This window comes from Labeo rohita, chromosome 24, assembly GCF_022985175.1.
Source record: "Labeo rohita strain BAU-BD-2019 chromosome 24, IGBB_LRoh.1.0, whole genome shotgun sequence".
Lineage (NCBI taxonomy): Eukaryota > Metazoa > Chordata > Actinopteri > Cypriniformes > Cyprinidae > Labeo > Labeo rohita.
Window position 1 is genome coordinate 15349946 of NC_066892.1, and position 27300 is coordinate 15377245.

Below are 27300 nucleotides of genomic sequence, written 5' to 3' on the forward strand. Positions count from 1 at the left end.
GAATCGAGACAAAAATGTGCAATTCTGACTTTTTTCTCACAAATACAAGTTTGTATCTCGCAATTCTGACTTTTTTCCCACAATTCTGACTTTTTTGGAGGGGGAAAAAAACTGAGATGTTCTCAAAATTGCGAATTTATATTTCACAATTCTGACTTAACATGCATTTGCAAAAAAAAGTCAGAATTGGGAGTTTATATCTCGCAGTTCTGACTTTATTATTTTTAGAACTGCAACATTATGTCTTGCAATTATGAATATATCGTGCAATTCTGAGAAAAAAGTCAGATTTAGGAATTTATATCTCACAATTCTGACTTCATAACTTGCAATTGTGCGCTTTTATCACACAATTCTGATTCTTATTTCTCAGTATTGCAACTTTTATATCTTGCAATTCTGACTTAACTCACAATTGTGAGTTTATATCATGCAATTCAGAGAAAAAAGTCAGAACTGTCAGGTATAAACTCACAATTTTAAGAAAAAAAGGCAGAATTTGGGAGTTTATATTTCACAATTATGACTTTATTTCTCAGAATTTCAACTTTATGATTTGCAATTCTGACTTTATAACTTACAATTGCAAGTTTATATTATGCAGTTCTGAGAAAAAAAGACAGATTTGCGAGTTTATATCACACTTCTGACTTTATAACACGCAATTCTGAATTCATATTAAACAATTCTGAGAAAAACGTCATAGTTGCGAGTTTATATCTCACAGTTCTGACTTTATAAGTCACAATTGCAAGTTTATATCACGCAATTCTGAGAAAAAAAGACAGATTTGTCGAGTTTATATCATAGTTCTGACTTTGTAAGGCAAATCTGAATTCATATCACACAATTCTAATAAAAAAAGTCATATTTGCGAGTTTATATCACACTTCTGACTTTATAACACGCAATTCTGAATTCATATTAAACAATTCTGAGAAAAACGTCATAGTTGCGAGTTTATATGTCACAGTTCTGACTTTATAAGTCACAATTGCAAGTTTATATCATGCAATTCTGAGAAAAAAAGACAGATTTGCGAATTTACATCTCACAATTCTGACTTTATAACACGCAATTCTGAATTCATATCACACAATTCTAAGAAAAAAGTCATATTTACAAGTTTATTTCTCACAATTATGACTTTATAAGTCAAAATTTTAAGGCTATATCATGCAATTCTGAGAAAAAAAGAGATTTGCGAGTTTATATCTTACAATTCTGACTTTATTATTTTTAGAATTGCGACATTATGTCTTGCAATTATAATGACTATATACTGCAATTCTGAGAAAAAAAAGTCAGATTTGCGAGTTTATATCTCATAATTCTGACTTTATAACTTGCAATTGTGTGCTTTTATCACACAATTCTGAGAAAAAAAGTCAGAAATGGGAGTTTATTTCTCAGAATTGCAAATTTTATTTCTTGCAATTCTGACTTAACTCACAATTGTGAGTTTATATCATGCAATTCAGAGAAAAAAGTCAGAATTGTCAGGTATAAACTCACAATTTTAAGAAAAAAAGGCAGAATTTGGTAGTTTATATTTCACAATTATGACTTCATTTCTCAGAATTTCAACTTTATGATTTGCAATTCTGACTTTATAATTCACAATTGCAAGTTTATATTATGCAGTTCTGAGAAAAAAAGACAGATTTGCGAGTTTATATCTCACACTTCTGACTTTATAACACAATTCTGAATTCATATCACACAATACTGAGAAAAAAGTCGTATTTGTGTGTTTATATCTCACAATTCTGACTTTATAACTCACATTTGCAAGTTTATATCACATAATTCTGAGGAAAAAAGACATTTGCGAGTTTACATCTCACACTTCTGACTTTATAACCTGCAATTCTGAATTTATTTCACACAATTCTGAGAAAAAAGTAATATTTGTGAGTTTATATCTCATAATTCTGACTTGATAAGTCACAATTGCAAGTTTATATCAAGAAATTCTTTAAAAAAAAGACATTTGCGAGTTTACATCTCACAGTTCTGACTTTATAACACTCAATTCTGAATTTATTTCACACAGTTCTGAGAAAAAAGTCATATTTACAAGTTTATATCTCACAATTCTGACTTTTTAAGTTACAATCGCAAGATTATATCATGCAATTCTGAGAAAAAAAGACAGATTTGTGAGCTTATATCTCACATAACATACAGACTTCATAACATACAATTCTGAATTTATATCACGCAATTCTGAGAAAAAAGAATTGTGAGATATAAACTTGCAATTACAACAGAAAAAGTCAGAATTGGGAGTTTTTTCTGACTTTATTTCTCAGAATTGTGACTTCATTTCTTAGAATTGCAACTTGCAGTTGCAAGTTTATATCACGCAATTCTGAGAAAAGAAGTCAGAATTATGAGACAAAAAGTCTCAATGACCTTTTTCTATTTTTAATTCAGTGGAAGAAAAGGGCTTCCATAGAAAATGGAACTAACCGTGGTGGATGATGCCGTTTTCCAGGAGAGCCTGGCCCAAATGAACCCCTTCCTCAGGGTTATTGGTCTCTCCAATCTCCATCAGCCACGACACAAACTCACTAAGAAAAGAGAGACGGAGGACATATAAATAATGTGAGGACAAACAAAGAGGGACCCATAAATTATATGAATGACTGTCAACAAAATCCATTAAAATTGAGTGATCACACCACAGAGACAAGCTCAATAATTCTTCTTGTGCAGTGAGACGGAGTTTAAGTCTGGTCACTTTTCCTTTCTTTCTTTCTTTCTTTCTTTCTTTCTTTCCTCATCTATCTCTCCATCTATCATATATCCATCCATCAATCCATCCATTGATCCTCTTAACAATGCCGAAATTCGAATTCAACGAAAAAACCCTTCATTCCTTTTCTGTTTCTCTCCTACTCTTTTTTTCAATCTTTCTCTGGTTTCTTAAGTTGCTGTCTTTTTCGCCCGATAAAGCTAAACTGACTGCCCTGTATAATTTAGTAATTTTGCTGGGTAAAGCCACTGTCTCAGTAGAGGATATCTGATTCTACTCCCACCACTCCCTCCCCGGCTCTCCTTCCCATCCAGCTCTCCGCAAAACCAAAACGAACATGCCAAGCTCCACCAGTGTAATCCTGCGGCTCTTCCCAGAGTTCGACGGTGATCCAGCATGAGAAACATCTCAGTCTCCAACAGACCTCTGAGGTTTTAGGAGATACAATTTCTCTAAAAAAGCATTCATGAATTACAACCATTTAACTTTGGATTTAAGTGCATTTTCGCTGACTGAACGAATGACGGATGTGGAGAGAAAAAGAAGATGACAGTGACTGAAATGAATAAAGAAAGATGAGCACAGAACGAGACAGAATGTACAAATGTAAAACAACATCAGCGCAGTCTCTGTGACAGAATTAGATTCAATGATTGAAAGAGAAGGAGTGAAAAGATGGGAAATAATGCAGGGTTTGTCAGCATGCTGTCACTTTGGTAATTGCTTTCAAGTTGTTACCTGGTTTTCTGCACAACAGAACTGTACATCACACCACGGACTACATTACTGAAATGAATTCCTTCAGATCACAAAGACACTAGGCTTTTAATCAAGAAACACAGATGTTTGTGTAGCTCAAGTGGCACGTAACAATGTTATATTATGGCTGATCAAAGCAATTTAAATTTGCTGCTCTATAACATATTATCAAAGATAATTTCTAAATATAATACAAATAAAACAAAATATAATCTTTAATATCAAATACTAGAATTTACCAATTACTTTAACCATTATTTTAAACTGTTGTCAATAACAATAGACTGTTTAAAATTGTAAATTATACATGTAAAAACAGAAGCTCATAAGGCTGTAACGTTGCACAAAACAGCATGTCTTACAAATAGAAAATAATCGTAAATGTGCAGATATAATAAGAAAATTACCATTACGGCTATATATATATATATATATATATATCTTTATAAACACTACCTGATAAATATCCAATATTGACTAATTCTGAAATCAATCTATCATGAATATGTAGAACATATATACTAGTAAATGTGAATGCACTGTAATCTGTCAAATGCTATATGCTAGTCATGAGTGAGCACAATAAATACATAATTTCTTAGAGCAGCTTGTTCTAAAAAATGGTGTATAGCTAAATATTAGTCAATAATATCCTTAAAGCAAGTGTTTTAATTAAGTCTGATTGTTAATTAAGAGCAAACATTTGCTGCAAATTCAATACTCAGTGTTTAATATGCAAATTTAGCATATGAGAGAGAGGCACTTATTGCAAGGGGAGAATTATATGAAAGCGGAGAAGAGTGAAATTGTATTAAAACACTGGAGGGATATATGGCCCTATGAAGTCTGTTTTATTTTTTATTCCAAATTTTTGTTTGGTTAAATAAAAAATAAAAAAAATAAACATGTATAATTAATTGAAATCATGAAACTTGCACAATTTAATGACAATTTATTAAAATATTTTAAGGCTCTATGAAATGTGTTTTATTTTTTGCTAAATTCTGTGTTTTTCGGGATTCCGTTTTAATGGTTTCATTAAACTGTAATAATCAAAAGCATCTCTAATTAATTGATTTTATAAAATGAATAAGTTATTTTATTCATATTTAATTAATTTATTTATTTTCAGCAATACTGTGTTTATTTACATTTTTCTGGTAAATAAATTCTGGTAATAAGTTTTTTTGGTAAATATTTCTTACTTTATTTATTTCATGTTTATTTAATAATTTTTTACTAGTAAATTTTTTTTTTTTTCTGGTAAATATTCCTTAAAAATAATGTTGTAAAAAAAATTTACTAGTAGTAGTAGTATTATCATTACATTAAGTAATATATTCCTGTCAAAGTTTCTTCAAGTTAAACCAAACTTTTATTTTGACAGGTTGCAGTTTCTGGGTTTCTGTTTGTATAATGATATGACGATAGTTTTTGCTCAAAAGAAATGGTAAAATGCTCATGAAGTGACTCTCAGAGCAGTTCTAGAGATTGTTTATGTGTTCATGTACTCATATATTAGGGCAGCAAAGGGTAAAAACATAGTGAGCGCCACACACGCTTCAGTATGTGTGTAGTAAACGAAACCGTGCGTTTGCACCATTCATTCACACAGAGACATGCAGAACACGCAGGATTCATATTTTAAATAATAATTTTGCAGCTTAATATTTATAAACGCTATGCCATAACGCGTTTTACTTTTGATTTATTCATAAAAATTTGGCAAATTCTGTGACATCTTGTGTACAGTGAATTCTATTTTTAGGACTGGATTCCGCATTTCTGCCCGCGTTTTCCACAACGCGGCCTTAGAAATATATGAGGCAAACAGAGATCAGACTGATCAAAAATACTACTGGCTGTGAATAACACATTAAAATAGTAACACAAACCGGTGGCCAGATCACCACAGTGTTTCAACGCGTTCACCCAGACAGAGATATATTTTCACAGGTTCTCCTGTCATATTTTCTTCAGTCCATCTGGCTTTCTGAGACGCACAAACCACCCACTCATGAACATTATCTGCTGTCTGTGATCTCTATCTTTAATGAATCCATTCCCGCTCTAGACCTCGCTGTCTGTGTGCTGTCTGGAAATGCTGGGGGGGAAAAAATGCTGTGCCCCTAAATCCATTTACAATATAATCTGGCCACAACTATAAGCAGTTGTTCTTTGAGGAGGTTTCTTATTATCATCTCCTTTGAACAGGCAAATCCAGACCAAAAGACATTATAAAGAGTGAAAGTCTCGTTTGCGGTTGAGCGCAGTTGAGCGCCACAACGTTTCGTATATCTTATTTTAGCAAACGGTGAGGTTGTCATATTGACAACTCAAAGGGTTTAAATTATGAAAGCCAGCTGCGGAGACTTCTGGATTCCCAGTCGAGCTGAGTTAATCTGAGTTCAGCCTGAGGATTTCCCAGCCACGCTTAAAACAAAAGAGATCAGAGCGGGAAAAATCCAACACATCTTGGAACAATCGCCTTTATATTCTCTGGTCTGAGTACTGAAACGTAATGCAGACTGCAGATGTTCACACTTACATCTTCAAAGGCAGGCGTCAATATTTCTATCAGATCAAACTTACTAAAATGATAATAACTCGTGTGGAAAACTACCTTGTGGTGAAAAGTCACTAAAAAACATGTTAAGTTAATATCCTCTATCCTAGGTTAATATAATCCTGGGTTATTCTCTGGTTTAGTCCTTAATCCTAAATAGTCAGGTTTAAAGTTAGACATTCTTATTTGCATATTTACGAGGCTAATGTGTGATTTGTTTTAATACCTGCTTGTCTAAATATGGAGATGTTGCCATATAAATCTATTCTGGTTTAAATCTCACCTTAGCTGATACTGTTTCTATAAAATGTTAAAATTAAAGACACTTCATGAATATTTAATGAGGCAAGCATTAAGGATGTTTATGATTGGTTGATTGATGCTGAACAACTTCATGTTACATTCTAGCACTGCATTGTTCTGGGTTAAAAGTGGCTGTAACCAGAGGTTTAAAGAGAGATCAAATGGATTGTTAAAATAGTCAAAACGCAGTATGGACTAGTGTATGTGAATATTAAGCTGCAAAAATACTATTTAAATATGAATCCTGCATGTTCTGTGTGTGTCTGTGTGCATGAATGGTGTAGATGCGTGGTTTTGTTTACTACACACATACTGAAGCGTGCGTGACACTCGCTGTGTTTACAGCCTCTGCCGTCTCAAAATGTGAGTAAATGAATATATAAACATATATTATTTATTTCAAAAAAAAGTTTGGTTTAACTTGAAGAAACTGTGACAGAAATATATTACCAAATGTAATGATAGTACTACTACTACTAATAAAATTATTATTAAAACATTATTTTTAAGGAATATTTACCAGGAAAAAAATATTTACCAGTAAAAAATTTTTTTTTTAAATAAACAAGAAATAAATAAAATAACAATATAGCAATGAAATCAATTCATTAGAAGTGCTTTTGATTATTAAAATTTAATGAAACCATTACAATTAAATCCAGGATAGTAATGGAAAACACAGAATTTGGTCAAAATAAAACCAAATTTGAGATTTGTTTTTATTTTGATTAATTAGACATGCTTTTTTAATTAATATTTATTATTTAATTTTAATTTAACCCAATAAAACAGAGTCTACAAAAAAAATGGAATCCAGAACGACATGAGGGTGAGTAATTAACGACATAATTTTCAATTTTGGGTGAACTATCTCGTTGAATTAGATTACTAATACTAATACATGCTATTGTTGTATAGTTCTGGATCAGTAAGATTTTTTGTAAAAAAAAAAAAAAAAATAAAGTACAATTTTTTGTAAAAAAAAAAAATATATATATATATATATATATATATATAAATTTAATTCAGCAAGGACAAAAGTGACAGTAAAACATTTATAATGTTACAAAAGATTTTAATTTTTATTTTAAATAAATGCTCTTCTTTTAAACTTTCTAGAATTCAAAACGTCCCAAAAAATATATATGTTATATTAAACATAACTGTTTTCAACACTGATAATAAAAAATCAAATGTTTCTTAAGAATCAAATCAGCATATTAGAATGATTTCTGAAGAATCATGTGACTGAACACCGGAGTAACTGCTGCTGAAAATGTCTTTACACATTAAAATAGAAAAGTGTTATTTTTAATTGTAATAATATGTCACAATATCAGTGTTTTCTGGGGCGACAAACCTTTTACATTTCTGTTCAATAAATAATAAGACTAATCTGAATAGAATTTCACCTGCCAATAACACTGTAAAACTCTAATACTCTCAGCTCCCTTTAAAGAAGACCTATTATGCCCCTTTTTACAATATGTAATAAACATCTCAGGTGTCCCCAGAAAGTGTCTAGGAAGTTTCAGCTCAAAATACCGAGATCATTTATTATATCATTTTGGAAATGCCTATTTTGAGTGGAAGCAGAAACAAGGTTTTCATCCAAGGATTAGTTCACTTCCAGAACAAAAATTTATAGATAATGTACTCCAAGATGTTCATGTCTTTCTTTCTTCAGTCATAAAGAATTTTTTTTTTTTGAGAAAAACATTTTAGGATTTCTCTCCATGTAATGGACTTCTATGGTGCCCGCGAGTTTGAACTTCCAAAATGTTCCAAAATCGTCCTACATCGCTGCAGAAATACCAACCAAGTGTTTACAAAGCGAATGTGCAAAGAAGATCAAATACCCTTTATAAAAAAAAGGTAAAACAGCGATGTAGGACGATTTTGAAGTTGGAGGAAAAAATGAGATGGGAGTTTTTCAACATACCCTAACTGTCATGACCGAAAAAAAAAACAAAGTTCACAGAGAGAGAGCTAGACAAGACGAGCGCTTCAGGTTAAAAAGTATACAAATTGTAAATATTTTGGAAAATAACCAATCGTTTTGCTAGATAAGACCCTTATTCCTCGGCATTTTGGAAGTTGAAATTTTGGGGCACCAAAGAAGTCCATTACATGGAGAGAAATCCTGAAACTGAAATTTCTTTACAACTGAAGAAAGAAAGACATGAATATACACTGTAAAAAATTACTGTGAATTTAATGGTAAAAATACTGTAAAAATGCTACAGTAAAAACCTGTTAAATGGTTAACGGTAAAATTTACAGTGAATAACCGTAAACTGATTACATTTTACATTTTACATTGATGTTACATTTTTTTTTTTAAATTTGATGGTTTTTTTTGTTGAAATAACCCTTTTCTTAGTTTTTTCTTCAATACTTCAATAAGTTGGTACATTAACATTACATCAGTTAATGAAATTACGGTACTTACCTGTAAATTTAAGTAAAAACCGCGAAACATAAAATGTTGCTACCGTATTTTTTACGGTAAAATTCCGGCAACCACAGCTGTGGTTACAGGGTATTTGATGACAAGGGGGTGAGTACATTATCTGTAAACTTCTCCTTTAAATGCAAATGAGCTGCTGCTCCCTGCCCCCTTTTCCAGAATATGATGGTGCCTTTACAGCTTCTTCCTCAGATACTCTCCTAAAAAAACATCTGTTTGGTTTTGTTTATCATGCTGAAATCATGCTTTTTAAAGCCATATCAGTTTAAACTTCTGATACAAGGCTTTCTGAGCGCACACATCCAAATCACGCACAGAAAGCGTCTGTCACACGGCATGTGAGTACTAAACTAAAATCTCTTTCATGTCTAATTGCGCTTAAACAGTCAAAAACACACAAGTTTATGTTAAAAACACACAAAAACTGCAGGGTTTGTTTGTGAAGCTAAACAGCTGGGAAAGAAATCGCATGTTTATATTAGATCTGTGTGGCAGCAGCGTAATATAAAGTAGATATAAAAAATCAATCCACTTCTCTTTTGTCTCCTCTAAGGCTGGGACACTAAATAGTGTTCTGTGCTCGTCTATGCAGCCAACGACACGCCATGGCGTTAGAACACACTTAAAATGTGACCATTTTCAATCAACTCCTCATATTTTCTCCTAAATCAATCCAGATAATCTAAACCAGTTCTACAGATTCCATCTGGGTTCGCTCATAACTATGCCAGTTACCTCTGTGGTGTTTTGAACAGTTTAAAAACAAACTGGGTGGTGCAGGGAACTCTGGCTACCATTTAAAACAGACCAGATTTAAACTGCTAAATAAAAAGCAGGTATAAACATTCAACCAATGCTTTAAAAGAAGACTCCCAACCAAAAAAAGGGACCTAGAAGCTATTCTTCAACACACAAGTCAAAGAAAATAAAAAACAAAAGACAGATGGACTCTGCAGAAATGGACGGGTAATAAAAGTGTTTAAGAGCCATTCATCATGTACAGTAGCCTGAGATCTGCTCGACTCTGTTACACTTCACTGCTGTGTTATTTATGATGTTCATGAATTGTTATGTGCTCCGGTCACTACAGTCACTTCTACAGCTACACACTCTCATTCTCAGCGTGTCACTCGCACTCCCGTGATACTACAGGTCGTGACCTCTAGCGTAATCTCTCCTGGATGTCTATCGCAGCCATTATCCGTATAGACAGAGAGCATTGAGAGATGGCTCTCGCTGACCTACCTTCCAAGGAAGCACTTGGGGAAGGTGGTGAGTTTGCGCTTGCGGTCTTTAATGAGGTGGCCCTGTTTACTCATGAGGTTATAAAGCTTCTCGCCTTTTTCAGATATCATCACCCAGGTGTCCTGCTCCATGCCCAGTCTCAATGCTGAAAAAGCAAATAAGAGAGAGATCAGTGTGAACCCAGAATTGCATGGATTGTGTGAGTTTATGTGTCAAATGTGTTAGCACAGTGTATGTACATGTGTGTCTACTGTGTATATGTGTATATTTTAGTTCGTGTTAACTAATGTACAGTAGTTAAATGTAGTCCAATAGAAAACTGTTATTTTAAATGGTAAAAATATTTCACATTTTTACTGTAAAATTGGATCACATAAATACAGACTTGGTGAGCAGAAGAGACTTCTTTAAAAATATTAAAAATCTTACTGTTAGTGTACATAATGCAAATTATAAGATTATATTCTGTAAAAAACTGTCATATTTTGGTCTATTATATGTTCAAATTTCTGTGATATTCGGTGATACTGTTCTTAAAAATGAAATAAAATAAAATATAATATATCAATGTTATTATATTGCTATTATATAAATTAATTTGTTTTCTTATGTTGTCTATATATGTCTTATGACACAATAAATTCCAAAATTAATGTAGAATCAATAAAAAGAAAATATATATAAAATAGTATATATATAAAATAGCAATGTAATAAAAGTTGTCATTTAAAATATATAATGTAAATTTATATTTTGTAAAAAAAAATAAATGAATTAAAAAATGATCATGTTTTGGTGTATTAAATGTTAAAATAAATTTCATATAGGTATCAGTATTGGTGATACTGGCCTAAATAAATAAATAAATAAATAAATAAACAAACACATGAATAATGTAATATAATATAATAAATACAATATAAATGATACAATAAAATGTTCTTATATTGTCTTATATATATAGTTTAATGTTTGATGTCTTTATATTGATTCTACATTAATTTAGTTTGTTTTATCTATTTATAAATTTAATACATTTAATATCATACAGCTAAATCTGACTATTAAATCACAAATTATGACTTTTGCTATATTGCTATTATAAAGATATTATTTTAGATATATTTTCTTTATATTGATTCTGCATTAATTTCACAATTTATTTTAACTTTTATTTTAATATAATATAATATAATATAATATAATATAATATAATATAATATTATAATTACTTTTATTATATTGCTGTATATATATTTATATATATTGCTTATATTGATTTTATATTAATTTCAGGATTCAATGTGTCAGTATATTTATTGTTACAATTTTTTTTACTATTTTTATATTTAGTTTATTGTATCTGTTTATAATATAATATCATATAATATAATAATTAGAATAATAATAATAATAGTAATATTTAATAAAAAAATAAAAAATGCACAATTATAATTACATTGTAATACTGTAGAGCAAAAAACTTTTATTATATTGCTAATATATACATATTATTTTGTATAAAATTTCTTTATATTGATTTTATATTAATTTCAGGATTCAATGTATCAATATATTTATTGTTACAATTTTTTTTAATTTTTATATTTAGTAAATTTTATCTGTTTATAATATAATATAATATAACATAACATAATATAATAATTAGAATAATAATAAATTATTTTTAAAAAGTGATAAAAAAAAATGCACAATTATAATTACATGTAATACCGCAGAGCAAAATCTGATTATTAAATATCAAATTACAACTTTTATTATATGGCTAATATATACATATTATTTTGTATAAAATTTCTTTATATTGATTTGATATTAATTTCAGGATTCAACGTGTCAGTATATTTATTGTTACAATTATTTGTTTGTTTTTATATTTAGTTTATTTTATCTGTTTAAATAATATAATATAATAATAAATATTTAAGAAAAAATAATAATATAACAAAAATAATGCACAATTATAATTACATTGTAATACCGTACAGCAAAATCTGACTATTAAATCTCGAATTACGACTTTTATTATACTGCTAATATATACATATATATCCAGTGTGTCAATATATTTATTGTTACACATTTTAATTTGTTTTTATATTACTTTATTTTACCTGTTTATATAATATGTTAAAATTAAATTAAATTAACAAAAGCATAATAATACTAATAAAAAAAATATATTATAATAATCAACAAAAAAATTGACAATTACAATTCCATTGTAATACCGTACTGTCAGCAAAATCTGACCGTTAAATCTCAAATGAAGACTTTCGTTCACTCATAGTACACGTAATTAGCCGTAACGTAATGTTTTTTCCCAGCAGGTATTATTACATCCCTACTCACTTTTTCGTCGTTCTCTCTCTTTTAAAATGGCCTCCAGCCACTCCTGCTTCTCCTCGGGCGTCTTGGCCATGCAGACGAACCACTTGTTCTTCGCCGTGTTGTGGATCTTCCAGCCGTTGTTCACGATGTTCCCGCTGCTGTGGTAATCCGCTGAGGAAAAACACAGAAAAGTAATCAATGTCTGCCTGTCAGAGACGCCTTTTATAGCCCTCCCAGGCCACTTCCTTAAATTTTCCAAAACATATTTTCTTTTGTCTGTGTGGCCCGTTTGTCTACATGTGGCACGACCAGCAATGTTCTCCGTTTCGCATTCTTGCCTTCCCTCCACATTTGTATGCCAGGCTATCTATCAAAGCGGCCCAGATGACAAAATGGATGTTCTTGGCCGTAAACAAAGCAGTGTGAACAGCCCATGAGAGCAGTAAAGTTCAGAGCAAATGAAACATTCCCACATGAAACAGGCAACAAACAAAACAGGCCATGAATGAAATGGATCACAGGCAGACGACGAATCGATCGCTCTAATTACAAGGCCGTGAAGAATCGACATGCTATTTGAACAGTCCTGAAGAACAGGCAGGAATTAAAACCCATCTTGAAGCACTGATTGCATCAATGTCTCTGAGGAACAAAATCCTTTAGAACTTTTTTTGCAACTTCCAAACAATACCGTGTGTGCTGCTTTCTTAATCATTCTCATGCATTGTTTCGGGATAAGCACTTCTCGACATTGTATGGCTCTGTGCTTTGCAAACTGGGCTGTCATAATCATAAATTTGGTGCTGATGATTCACTGTAAATAAAGCAATTAATAAAATAATATTATTTGAATTTTTAAGTAAACAAACAAAATACATTTATTATTATTATTATTACTATTACCATTATTATTAAAAATAATGGCGGTTTTGCATGTTTTGAATGTTACGTGATTTTTATTTATTTATGTCCAAAATTCTTCAGTTTTATGCCTGATTAAGGTGGATCTGTAATATAAAAATAATGCAAATATGTGCCATTTTAAAGAATTATTTACAACTATTTAAAAAATTAAATAATTTATATTTGACAAACTACGGTATATTATATAGTATACTTATCAACATTTACATTATTATTATTATATTACACAATATATAAACTAATTCTTAAATGAATCACTAAATTAATACATTGTTATTATTGTTGTTATTAAATATGTGCAATTAAATAAAGTATATTACATAACATATAGTATATTATATTATTATTATTTATGCAGATATGTGCAATTACATAATTCTTATATAAACTTTATATAACTATATATATATATATATATATATATATATATATATATAACAATAATTAATTATTTATATATATATTTATATATATATTCTCATTTTTATTATAATAGAAATATGTGCACCATAAAGTATATTATGTAGTATATTTATCAACATTTACATTATTTTTTACACATAATAATAATAATAATAACAATTTTTATTTATAATAATAATTGTTAATTAATGTATTGTTATTATTATTGTTATTATTATTATTAACAAATTATATTGTATATTTATCAACATTTACATTATTATTATTACAAATATAATAACAATAATAATAATAATATATTATATCATATATACACACACACATAAATATATATATATATACTAGTAACTTAATAAATTAATGCATTGTTAATTATGTTAATTAATTAATGCATTATAATAATAATAAGTATAATAATAATAATAATAATAATAATAATAATTTTTATTTATAATAATTGTTAATTAATGCATTATTATTATATTATTAAAAAATATATTGTATATTTATCAACATTTACATTATTATTATTACAAATAAAATAACAACAATAACAATAATAATATATTATATCATATATATACACACATATATATATATATATATATATATATATATATATATATAATTAGTAACTTAATCAATAAATTAATGCATTGTTAATTATGTTAATTAATTAATGCATTATATTATTATTATTATTATTATTTTAAAATGAAATATATTATAGATTTATCAACATTTACATTATTATTATTACAAATAATATAATAATAATAACAATAATAAACTATATTGTAGATTTATCAACATTTACATTCTTATTACACATAATAATAATAAATAATTGTTATTGTTATATTATTTTATACATTACAATAATATATATAACAAATTATTAGTAAATGAGTCAATGAATGAATACATTATTATTATTATTATTTACTACTTATTAGTAATTAATTAATTAATTTATTTATAATGGTTGTTTTGAATGTATTAAACATTATGTTATTATTATTTACTTCTGTTCAAAATTCTTCAGTATTATGCAAGATCAAGGTGGAACAGTGCATGTGAACATGATGTTAATACGTTCACGTATAGTTCACAAGTTCATTTGAAAAGTTCACATAACACACTCATGCTTTAGAAAGAGAGACTACATCTGCTTAAAACTCCCTTATTTATTTATAAGATGATTATGTAATAATCATGACAGCCAAACAAGCAAGATCCGACAGAGCATAACCCTGAAAACCACATGCAAAAAAAAAAAACAAAAAAAAAAAAAAAACAAATAAGCTGAGCATATTCATCAGTTTTTCTCATGCATTAGAAATGGGCCGTTGCTTCGCACCATAATCAGTCAATCTGGGCGCCTGTGTTTCCTTCCCTCGTGAACGGCCTGCGTGTTGCAATGATTACGCCTCTCAATTCAGCACAGGAATTGGATAAATTACAGGCATCCATCTGTACGACCGCTGGTGGGATAACGCCACTACAGGCAGCACCTTCCTTTAATTCAACCGAAACAATTTCCAAATTGCTCTCAACTCTCATACGAACACCCATCCATTTTAAAACCGCTTCATTAGCCCTCGCAGTATTTTAATTCATTATAATAAAAAGCTACAAGCTTTTACCTGAACAACTAAAATGCAAATCAAAGACAAACTCATCATCTATGACTTCGAGTGCACTTTTACAGCCACGCACAGGAAGTCTCCATCAAACTAACAGCTTTCATTACACTCGAATAATAGTCTATGTCTGGATTTTACACGGAGCCATTGGGGAGAACGGGAAAACACCCACAAGCAAATGCGGTGGCGTTGGCTTCGTTTAGATTCCACGGACTGAAACCCGTTCATCTCCAGAGCCGCCAGATATTAGGTCCGCCAGGGAGCAAATGATTGTTTCTACAAATATAACTGATAATCAGGGCCTCTCCGTCGCCAAAACACACTCCGCTCAAGAGTTCATCCAGTCACTGGGCTCCAAGCACTTGTCATCCTGCCCAGAAAATGCCATTTTTCTAACCTTTAGCTGGTAAAGTAGTTAAAGGCTTACCCCACACGCTTTTAAACTATTAACCGCTACAGAGCTGTAGAGTTTATTATAGTTTCCCCCCTGAGGGTGCAACGATGTTGCAGTTGTTTTAAAACGAACGGATGGATTTCCATTAAAGCCAATTATGTTTGCTGTCACATGACTTATATGAACTACTTTTATGGTGCTATTTTGTCACTTTTAAAGCTTCATAGCCTTAGTAGCCGATAACTTTCATTATACGGTAAAACACATTCTGCTAAAATACTTCTTCTGTGTTTTACAGAAAATAAAATAGTCAAATGGATCAGGAGTATTATAGTTAAATAAAACAAAATAATAATAATAATAATAATAATAACTCAAATAAATAAACAAAGTACACACGCAGTTGCTTTAGATGAAAATAATATACTAAATAAATAAAATAAATATATAAATAAATATACACACGTGTGTGTGTATCATTAAATACAAAATTAAAACATGAAATTGATACAGTTTGATATATATTGCTTTTAATCTTGAATTGCTCGAATTAATTTTATCCTCTGAAATGAATAAAAAAACAAAAGATGTCATTAGACAAATATTATTTAAAATATGCTTTTTTATGTTGATTTGACTTTAATTTCGATATACACTGTGTTAAAATAAAATAAGATAAAATAAATAATAATTATAAAATAATTATAAAATAATTGTAAATAATAATATTTAATAAAATAAATAAAATAATCAGAGTCAATGAATAATAAAGAGTCAATGTTATTTTAGTACCATTGATGGTTTTATATATATTTTTAAATATTTTGAATTAGATTTTATTGGCATATTTTCTGTTTTTATTTTTTTAATACATCTACATAGTGAATTTATCATCTGAAATGAAAAACAAAAATACATTTAAAGATTGTGTCATGACACAAATATTATTTAAAATATAGTTTCTTTATGTTAATTCAACATTAATTTCAATATACACAGTGTCAATATAAAATAAAATTAAATAAAATTAAATAAAAAAATAAATAAATAAATAATCTGTGATGTTGCAGTCAATGTTATTTTAGTACCAATAATAGTTTTATAGTTTTTGTTCATATTTTTAATTCGATTTTTTTGGCATATTTTCTGTTTTCACTTTAATTTTAGTTTTAAAGTTTTAGTAATTTAGTTGTGTTTTGTCATTTTTTATTGGTTTTCATATTTTTAATGTCTATATAATAATTTTATCCTTTGAAATAAAAAAAAACATTCAAAATGCCATTACACAAATATTATGTAAGATATATTATTATTATTATTATTATTATTATTATTATTATTATTATTATCATTATATATGAATGTGTAATATAGTATAACAATAATACAAATACTATTATTATTATTATTATTATTATTATATGTGAAAATAATAATGTAAATGTTGATAAATATACAATATACTTTGTTAATTCAACATTAATTTCAATATACACTGTGCCAATATAGAATAAAATAAAATAAAATAAAATAAAAGTAAAATAAAATCTGTGATGTCAGAGTCAATGTTATTTTAGTATCATTGATGATTTTATAGTTTTTGTGAATATTTTGAATTAGATTTTTTTTTTTTTTTTTTTTACATATTTTCTGTTTTCAATTTTAGTTAAGGTTTTAGTAATTTAGTTGTTTTTTTGTGATTTTTATTGGTTTTGATTTTTTAATATGTCTATGTAGTTTTTATTAGTTTTATTTATTACTTTAAGTTCATTTAATTTTAGTTTTAGTTATTATCTTCAAATTAAACTAAACAAAAATGAGAATGTTGCCTTGGAAATTAGCTGAAATTAAGAAAATGTTTATTTTTGTATTTTATTTCGGTTAATATTTATGTTGTAACATTTTTGCATCTTTTTAGTTTTAGTTAAAAATGCCATTATACAATTATTTAAAATATAGTATTTTTTTTGCAACTTTTCGACATTCATTTTAATATTCACTGTGTTAATATACAATACAATAGAACAGAACAGAAAAGAAAGCTAAATTTATACCTACTGAAAATACCTACTGTAAAACTAAAACTGGGCAAAAAAAAAAAACCTAATAAAATTGTAAAACACAACTCAATTACTAAAAACTTTAACTACAATTAAAATGAAAACAGAAAAATAAAAATAATATAAACAAATTCTAATATTATCTCAGTGATATGGATTCGTAATGACATGAGGGTGAGTAAACAACACACACCTGTCCCGTCATCCACGTTCTCCACCTCCATGACCTCTGTGTTGATTCGGCCTCTGAAGAGGTAACGAGGACCCTCAGTGGCCGTCTTACTGTTTTTCAAACGCCTGTAACAGAGCGCAGCACAGAACGTTCCTTTTGAGCTTCACTGTTATCTCATTAAAAACCAACACAGCTGGCAGCTGAAAGGTTTGACAGGTGAAAGTGAAAGCTCACCTGTTCTTCTTCTTACAGTACACCAGCAAGTTGTCAAAGAGGAAGAAAATGCGCTCCTGGATGTTCCCTGCAGAGATCTTCAGCAGAACTCCCTGCATGAGCATCTCCGTACAGCTGTCTGTGATGTTGGAGCCCTGAGAGGGAAAATAGAGCAAAAAAAAAAAAAACATTGTGTCAGAAATAAAATATACTTTTTATTTCAGTGTTTTCTTCATTAAAAGAAACCAAAATAAACTAAAATAACATCTGTGAAGTTTGAGTCAATATTATTTTAGTACCATTGATGGTTTTATAGTTTTTGTTAATATTTAGAATTTTGTATTTTCATGTCAAGTTTGTTAAAGTTTTAGTAATTTAGCTGTGTTTTTGTCATTTTCATTGGTTTTCAGTATTTAATGTCTATTGTTTTCGTTAGTATATATATATATTTGTATTTTTTTCAGTTATCAAATAGAAATAATAATTAAATAAAATAATAAAAATATGATGTTTTAGTCAATGTTATTTTAGTACCATTCATGAATTTATATTTTTCGTTAACATTTTGAATTAGATTTTTTATTGGTATATATTCTGTTTTCACTTTAATTTTAGTTAACATTTTAGTAATTTAGTTGTGCTTTTGTCATTTTTATTGTTTCTGAATTATTTTGCATTTTTTATGTCTATAGTTTTTATTATTTTTATTTTTTAGTTCTATGTGTCAGAAATAAAAGTGTTTTCTTTAATAAATAAAAATGTAAATTAAATTATTAAATTAAAATTTAATTTTAATTAAATTAAATAAGTTTTATTTCATTTAGTTAAACTAAACAAAAATGAGAACGTTGCCTTGGAAGCTAGCTGAATGAATATAAAATAAAATAAAATAAAATAAAATAAAATAAAATAAAATAAAATAAAATAAAAATTTGATGTTGGAGTCAATGTTATTTTAATACCACTGATGTTTTTTTTAAGTAACTTTTTTTATTGTTTAAATTTGAATTTAAAAAAATTCTATGTGTCTGCAATTTTTATTAGTTTTCTTTTTTCAACTGTCTGTGTAGTTTATTATTTTTTATTATTATTACTTTGTTTTAGTTCATTTAGTTTTAGTTATTTACTTCAAGTAATGAGAATTTTGTTTAGGAAACTAGCTGATTTTTTTCAAGTATACTTTTTATAAACATTTTATAGTTTTAGTTTTAGTTAACAATAATTTACATCTGTCAAAAACATTTTTCTTCAATAAAAATGTAAATAAAACAAAATAAAATAAAATAACATCTTTGATGTTAAAGTCAGTGTTATGTTAGTACTACTGATGTTTCATAGTTTTTGTTAATATTTTGAATTAAATTTTATTTTTAGAATTTTATTTTTTCTAATGTTTTTTAGTTAAAATTTTACAGCTTTAATTTTAGTTAAACTTTTAGTAGTTTATTTGTGTTCTGTCATTTTTATCCGTTTTATTTTTTTTTCTCTATGAAGTTTTTTATTAGTTTTATCTATTAGTTGTAGTTTTAGTAATTTGCTTCAAGTTAAACAAAACAAAAATGAAAATGTTACCTTGGAAGCTAGCTGAATTTTGTGTTGCCATTTTTTTCTATTTTATTTCAGTTCATATTTATTTTGTAACATTTTTTATTGTTTTCGTTTTAATTAATGATAATTTCTGTATTTATATATTCTAATATTACATTTAAATATTAAAATTAAAATATTTTAAAAATAAAATATTTTATTATTATTAAAATAAAACGTCCTTCCATGTCCTACAGCTGCCATACTAAGCGTTATAATTTCTCCCATTCATTAATTCATGCAAATGGTCCATCCCTTGCGTACTGCTCTGTTTCACACTTTGTCTTCTTTCCCAGAGTGCTCTTGGTCAGTCATGACCACTGCTTCACAAGACCTGCTGTGAAGGACACGCAGCTGTGCAGGAGGTCAACAACAACAAAACGACCAGCCACTGCTGGACACTACTGTGGAAAAACGACTCTCTCTGATCCCACCTCCACCCACAGCCTGTGAGAACAGACAGCCTCTTCCTCTCCCCCAATTCCAGAACAATATTACTGCAGTGATGCATTTCACATCTAATAGAAGGTGAAGTTCATGATTACGCAGCAAATCTTAAATTCTTTGCTATCATTGTAAGTGTGCGTGTAACGTCCCGTCAAAGGCCTCGTGGCCTCGTTTCCTGGATATGAAGTAACAGGAAAGCAAAAGGCCAGTAATAAAGCACAGAAGGCTAAAACAGAATCGGGAACTGCTTCCAAAAGGTCAGCGTGTGCTTCATAAAAGCGGTTTGGAAGGGTCGCTGCACTTAGAACAGTACGTACCAGTAAACGGCGCACAGAAATTTCACCAAAATATTCATTTTTGTCCTCTGAGAAACTTAAAGTGACAGCTCCAGCCACACAGACCAAACGTATATAATTTCTCGCCTACCAGAAGGGTGTGACGGCTCAGATACGTGTTATAGACAGAAACGATCTTGAAATTGTAGATCTTAAAACAAAACTCAGTCAACATCATTTTCGAAAACCCATGTCTGTCTGTTATAAAACATTCCACTATATTTCCCTCGTAAAATCCGACCGCCTGTTTTTCATTCTGCGGTATGTTTTTACAATGGTTGATGTGGACAGAGAAACCTGGCTGGGATCGTTTCAACACGCACCCTGAATGCTAAAACAACACGGCCTTTGTTTTGCAAAATTTCTTTTTAAAACACAAGGGCATGTGCGTGGCTGCTAGTATCAAAAGTCCACTTCGTTTAAAAATAGTTGCGGTCGTCGCTGTTTAATCTCCAAACATGCGAGGCTTGAACTTATTACGACTGCTTACAAATTCATTTACTTGCATTCTTGAATACGACATGGCTCAGTGACTCATGAAGCAGATGGGTAAACAGATTCAAACGGATGCAGGCATTAACGCTGTCCTGCAAAATATGGTCAGAAATAGATCCAGCGCCTGCTGTGACGTGTCCATTTTGAGATTAGACAATGCTGAGGCTCAATCCCAGTGATACAGGAAGTTGTACGTGAGACTGTTAAACTCAACACTCAGCAGAGAGTCTTTCGCGGTTAACACACTGACCGCAACTGTTAACTCAGTCTAGTGCCACCATGCCAAAGTGACTCACACCTACCACAGTGTCCCAACAACACCCACACTCACAAAACCCAGACTTTTGGACTCTGTTGAAGTCATAAATAAATAAATAAATTAGTACAAAAAACAACAGCAATATTACAAAGTGTTTAAATCACTCGTTTTTCAACCCTGCTCCTGGAGATCTGCCTTCCTGCAGAGTTCAGCTTCAACCCTGAACCAACTAATTAGGATCTGAAGGAGCACTTGATAATTACAGACAGGTGCGTTTGAACAGGGTTGGAGCTAAACTCTGCAGGAAGGTAGATCTCCGGGAACAGGGTTGGGCACCCCTGTTGTAAAGAAACACTGTCCGACAGCGAAACCATCAGGTAAAGTTACAGCGGGAGTCAGCATCTCTCACGAGGCGTAGTGATGGGTTGTTCTTGAACGATTCGTTCATTTTGAACTTGGGAAGAACGAGTCGTCTCGGAGAGTGATTCGTTTAGTTGCACATGCACAACATCGTATTAGGTTCTGTACTGGAATTAGTTCGCCTGTTTCGAGTCTTCGGGTTTTTCGAGTCGTTCGTTCATCTTATGGGGCTGAACCCGAAGACTCGAGAGTTGAACTAATCAATTTTTTTTCCAGCTCACACTGCATTGGTTAAGCTTATGGGGCTGTTACGTGATGAGCGAATGACTCGAACCCGAAATCTTGTCAAATAAGAGGTGAGATGAGCTAATCATTGACTAACGACCCAGGTAAACAATGAATTAATCTTTTCTGTTTCTTATAGCATTATAGTTTAGTCTTGTTTGTAGTGTGATCAGCGTTTGTGTAAGCAGTAGATGTGTTAGAGAAGTAACACGTAACATTTTAATTATATTTTGCTAAAATGAACGAAATGACTCGAAAAAAGATTCGTTCATTTTGCTGAACGAGACTCAAAGGTCAGAGACGGTAAAATGAGTTGGTTTGGTGGGGGCTAATTAAGAATGAATGGGGGAAAGTCAGGTTCATGACAGTTAGGGTATGTCGAAAAACTCAGATTTGTTTTTTCTCCCTCAACTTCAAAATCCTCCTATATCGCTGTTTTACCGTTTTTGGTTAAGGGTGTTTGATCTTATTCGCATGTTCATTTTGCAAAGACTGGGTTGGTACTTCTGCAGTGATGTAGGATGATTTTGAAATGATTTTTAAAGTTGAGGGAGAAAATACGATTGGAGTTTTTCGACATACCCTAACTGTCTTGAGCCAGAATACACAGAGTTCAGGAAGAGAAAGGCAAGACGGGAGTCTGAGATTAAAAAGTATTTAACTTATATTTTTTTAATAAAAATAACCGATCGTTTTGCTAGATAAGACCCTTCTTCCTCAGCTGGGATCGTTTACAACTGCATTTGGGATCATTTAAAGCCGCATTTAAACCGCCTTTTGGAAGTTCAAACTCGGGGCACCATATCAGTCCATTATATGGAAAAAAACCCTGAAATGTTTTACTCAAAAAACATAATGTCTTTACGACTGAAGAAAGGAATACATGAACATCTTGGATGACAAGGGGGTGAGTACATTATATGTGAATCTTAGTTTTGGAAGTGGACTTCTCCTTTAATGGGAAATCATGTTATCAATGTGCTAAATCATGCTAGCAACATGTTATTATCATCTATCTAATCTATCTGAACTTTCAAAGTTCAAGCTTTTACCACTTCATTAAACTTTCAGCCAAGGCTTTTTCAAGCCAACTTCAAAGTTTGTTCAGAAACTTTACTCATCTAGTTATCAGTGTTGTGCTACTTCATGTTTTTGTGGGAATGGTAATACATTCCTTGAGGATTCTTTGATTAGAGAGTTCAAAAGAAAAACATTTATTTGAAATAGAAATCTTTTGTAACAATGACTTTACTTTCATTTTTGATTAAATTTCATGCACCCTTGCTGAACAAAAATATTAAAGAGATAGTTGAACAGTTTGGTTACTATTATTCTTCAGAACATCTTTTATGTTCAACAGAAGAAAGAAACTCATACAGGTTTGGTACAATGTGAGGGTGAATTACGACAATTTTCATTTTTAGGTGAACTATAATTAAATAGCTGTGCATATTTAAACATATATTAATTATATATGATTATCATAAACATCTAGCTAAAGTTCTCCTGTGTCTTTTATGGAAGAAAATCATATGGATGTATACATCATGACAGAATTCACTCAGACAGTTTTCTTTTAACTACTGTAGTCACTCTATTGTCTAAACTAATTCACGTCCCCATTGACGTTCATGTCCTAATCAGTGTGAGTTCACCATGTCTGTCTTTTATTTCACCTCTTTCTATCTTTCCCTAATGCCACCGAGAGCCCGCTCACATAAAACCTCTCTGGACGGGTCCGTTACATAAACCCCAAGCCCAGAACCCACACTGCCCGCACAATCACCGCCATTGTTACCCTTGGCCTACAGCCCCATGCCCAGTCACATGTTATTAAGGGGGAAGTCTGGAGGATAAATGAGTTTCGAACTGCAGTCGCCGTTACCTGCTGGTTACTTGATGGGTCACGTGTTGTGTGCAAGATGATGTGATGGGGGGGAAGACACATCTGCATGTTAGATATAGTTTGTGGCTAGTTTATAGAGCACTTGTGAAAGTATTTCTGCCGTAATCAGCCATCTGAATATGAATAATGGCAGAGTTAATCTTGTGCTATGGTCAAGCAGCCACTGCCGTACAAAGTGGGTCTAATTAAAGGCATTGATGCAAAGAGCAGACAGTGCTGGCGTAGTCTAAAGAGCACTCAGCTGAGCTGGTGGGTGGAGGGAGGGGTTATACGGAGGCTGAAAGAACAGTTGAACAAAAGCATCAAGTTCAATTAGGTCTTAAGATTTTAGGGTTTCTATAGTTTACAACAAAGACATTGAAAAAATTAAGAATGGAGTTTTGAGCTCAAACTAACTCAGCGAAAGGAGATTTTAAGTTATTATGATTTTTTTTTTCCCAAAGAAATGTATTTAGTAAGGATTGAACTGACCGAAAGTGAAGGAAAGTGTTACAAAAAAATCAGTGTTCAATAAATGCTGTTCTTTTGTACTTTCTATTAGAGGAAAAAAAGTATTATGGTTTCCAAATGACATCCTTCCATTCTTCAGAAATCATTGTAATATGCTGATTTTATGCTAAAGAAACAGTTCTTATTAAGCTGGCTTGAAAAAGACCATCAGACTGTTCTAAAGTTAGTTGCTATATCTTTTCTAACTGATCCGTTTTACAGATTTTATCAAAACTAAGAAAAGTCTCATAGACTTTCATTGAAGGGGTCAAAACTTCTGCACAATTAGACTTCTAGAGTGTTTAAGCTGTCTATCATTTGCAAAACTTAATGATTATCATAGAAAACATTCCAACTCATGCTAGCAGCGTACTAAAACATGTTAACAATGTGCTAATCACGTTAAAACATTCTAGCAACATGCTAATTGTGATAAAAACACGCTGACAACATGCTAATCATGCTAGAAACTTACCAGTAACATGCTAACAACAGGCTAATTATGTAAAAACATGTTAACAACATGATAATCATGCTATAAACATGCTAAAAACATGTTTGCAACACTGCAACAGAAATGTTTCTTGAGCACCATACCAGCATATTAGAATGATCTCTGAAGAATTATGATACACTGAAGACTGAAGTAATAATGCTGAAAACTCAGCTTTGCATCACATAAATAAATCACACTTGAACATACATTAAAATTGAAAAGTGTTATTTTATATTGTAATAATATTTCACAATTTTACTGTCTTTACTGCCTTTTTGATCAACCTTGGTAAGCCTAAGATACGTCTTTAAATATATATATACTTTTTTTGAACAAAAACCTCGAAAACTTAAAAAAAAGAAAGAAAAGTAAAACATGTCTCTTAAACAATAAAAGTAAAACACATCTCTGCAACAAGCCACATGATTTAAGGTATCTTTCTTGTGTGTAACTCAAACTTTGCAGGTTGAGTTACATGCCAGACCCTAATAAATATCCTTTACGGGTTTGTTCAAATCACTAAGCTCGCCGTAGTAACTACCACTAATGGTTCAGAAACAACAGAGTTCAAATGAATCCCATCATGACATGTGTGTGTGTGTGTGCTTACCTCCCAGCCCTCAATATGAGACTGCCACTCTTCCAGCACCTCCAGCTTCTCCATCTGCCTTTTAGCCTCATTGATACTGGAGCAAACGGCTTTCATCACCTGCAGCGACTCCTGCACCATCAAGTAGTCATTGTGTTTCTTTGGGGTTCTTTTCAGCAGCTCCTAAACATCCACAGAGAACAAAAACATCAAGCGTTACATAAAAAGAAAGTGGTATAATTACAACATAACACGATCGTATCGTGAACAAGTACACAGTGAAGTTAACTTTAAAACAAAGCTTGACATTGACTGATGGAATTACCAAAGCCAGTGGCTATGTTTTGAAGAATTATAGCTAAAACTGTGTTTGTGGTATGTTCAGTGTTCTTGCTACTGCAAGACGGGGTGTGTTGAGGAAGATGCTAATCTCTAAACCAAGCCTAAACACAAGTGTTCTGCCTCATCAGTTTAATTCTGCCGCTCACATTTACATGTCTAAGATATCTGAGCAACCACAGATGCCTATCGCTGGTATTTAGCGAGAGGGGCCGCGGCGGCTCAGACTGTGAGAAGCTCAGTGAATACGCCTGAAATGATGGTCTTATTACATGAGCTAGCGCTTGTGGGTGTTTGCAGTAAATAGTTTAAATATCAATGTTTTGGGTTAAAGAACAGCCACGAAACATTAGCTATGCCCCTGGCAATAGATGAAACTGTTAATAATCGCTTGTAAAATTGCTGTTTATTTTCCATGTAAATGTACAATATAATTTGTAACACTTTTCACCAAAAACATGTAGTTTTTGTAGTGTTTTACTAGTTGATTTGTATTTAAGATGTGAGGGTGACAATGCTGGGAAATGTCACCAAAATGTACATATTACAAAATATAACATTAAAAAGTGTATAAATCACTAATTTTTCTAAAGCAACATTGTCCAACAGCAACACCAGCAGGTAAAGTTATAGTGAGAGTCCACGTCTCTCTCGCCTCCCCTGAGCCCACTAAATTTTAACAGACCCCCTAAAGCATGTGGTGAGATTGGTCTCTATCACGATATGATTGGAAACGACTGGTTATGATTGGCTGTGATTGGTTCATGCAATAAATCCCGCCTCTTGTGTGTGTGCACAATCTAAACTATTTCACTCTAGAATTGCTAGTAAATTTCACAAATAATTGCAGGAAACAGCAAGCGACTTACTGAACTTAACAAACGTTCTTCACTATTTCCCACTTTTTTCACCACAGTTCCCATACTTTTCAAGGGTTTGTAACGTCTCTCAATATCTGAAATACTCACTTTGCTTAATCACTTTTCCAAACTTTACAGAAAATAATAGGAAATGTCACTCGGTTCAATCAGATAACTTGTGCTCAGGCTGTAATTTACCTCCTGGCTGGCTCGCCACAAAATAGTATGATGCATTGTTGTGGAAACGAACTAGCTAGTCATGACTGTTTCCCAAACACAGTCACATCTCCGTCGCTTGAACTACATTAGTTCAACAATGTAGGACCGTTGTTAATGACGTCAGTGAGTAATAATTTAGGCTATTTAACTTATTAGAGATCTCTAAAATGCAGCTATTCCATGTCATTTCACTTTATTTGATGTTTAGTTCATCCCAGGTTCCCTCTGTCATGAATCTGGTCGGTGACCTGCGATCCGCTCACCACCAGATGTCACTCTGGTCCTGTCATTATACACTGACTGTTGCTTTACATCCCGGACTACATCTCCCATCATCCACCACGCT

General features: G+C 31.0%; 1 protein-coding gene across 1 annotated transcript in view; it reads right to left on the reverse strand.

The window, feature by feature from the left end:
- prex2 (phosphatidylinositol-3,4,5-trisphosphate-dependent Rac exchange factor 2) overlaps positions 1–27300 on the reverse strand; it is a 169476-nt gene that overhangs the window by 109721 nt on the left and 32455 nt on the right. The window contains exons 6-11 of the mRNA XM_051098445.1: positions 25558–25719; positions 18310–18443; positions 18097–18200; positions 12478–12627; positions 10105–10249; positions 2476–2576 (exon numbers count right to left, since the gene is read on the reverse strand). Of these exons, the coding sequence (XP_050954402.1) occupies positions 2476–2576; positions 10105–10249; positions 12478–12627; positions 18097–18200; positions 18310–18443; positions 25558–25719 (796 nt within the window). The remainder of the gene's footprint in view (positions 1–2475; positions 2577–10104; positions 10250–12477; positions 12628–18096; positions 18201–18309; positions 18444–25557; positions 25720–27300) is intronic.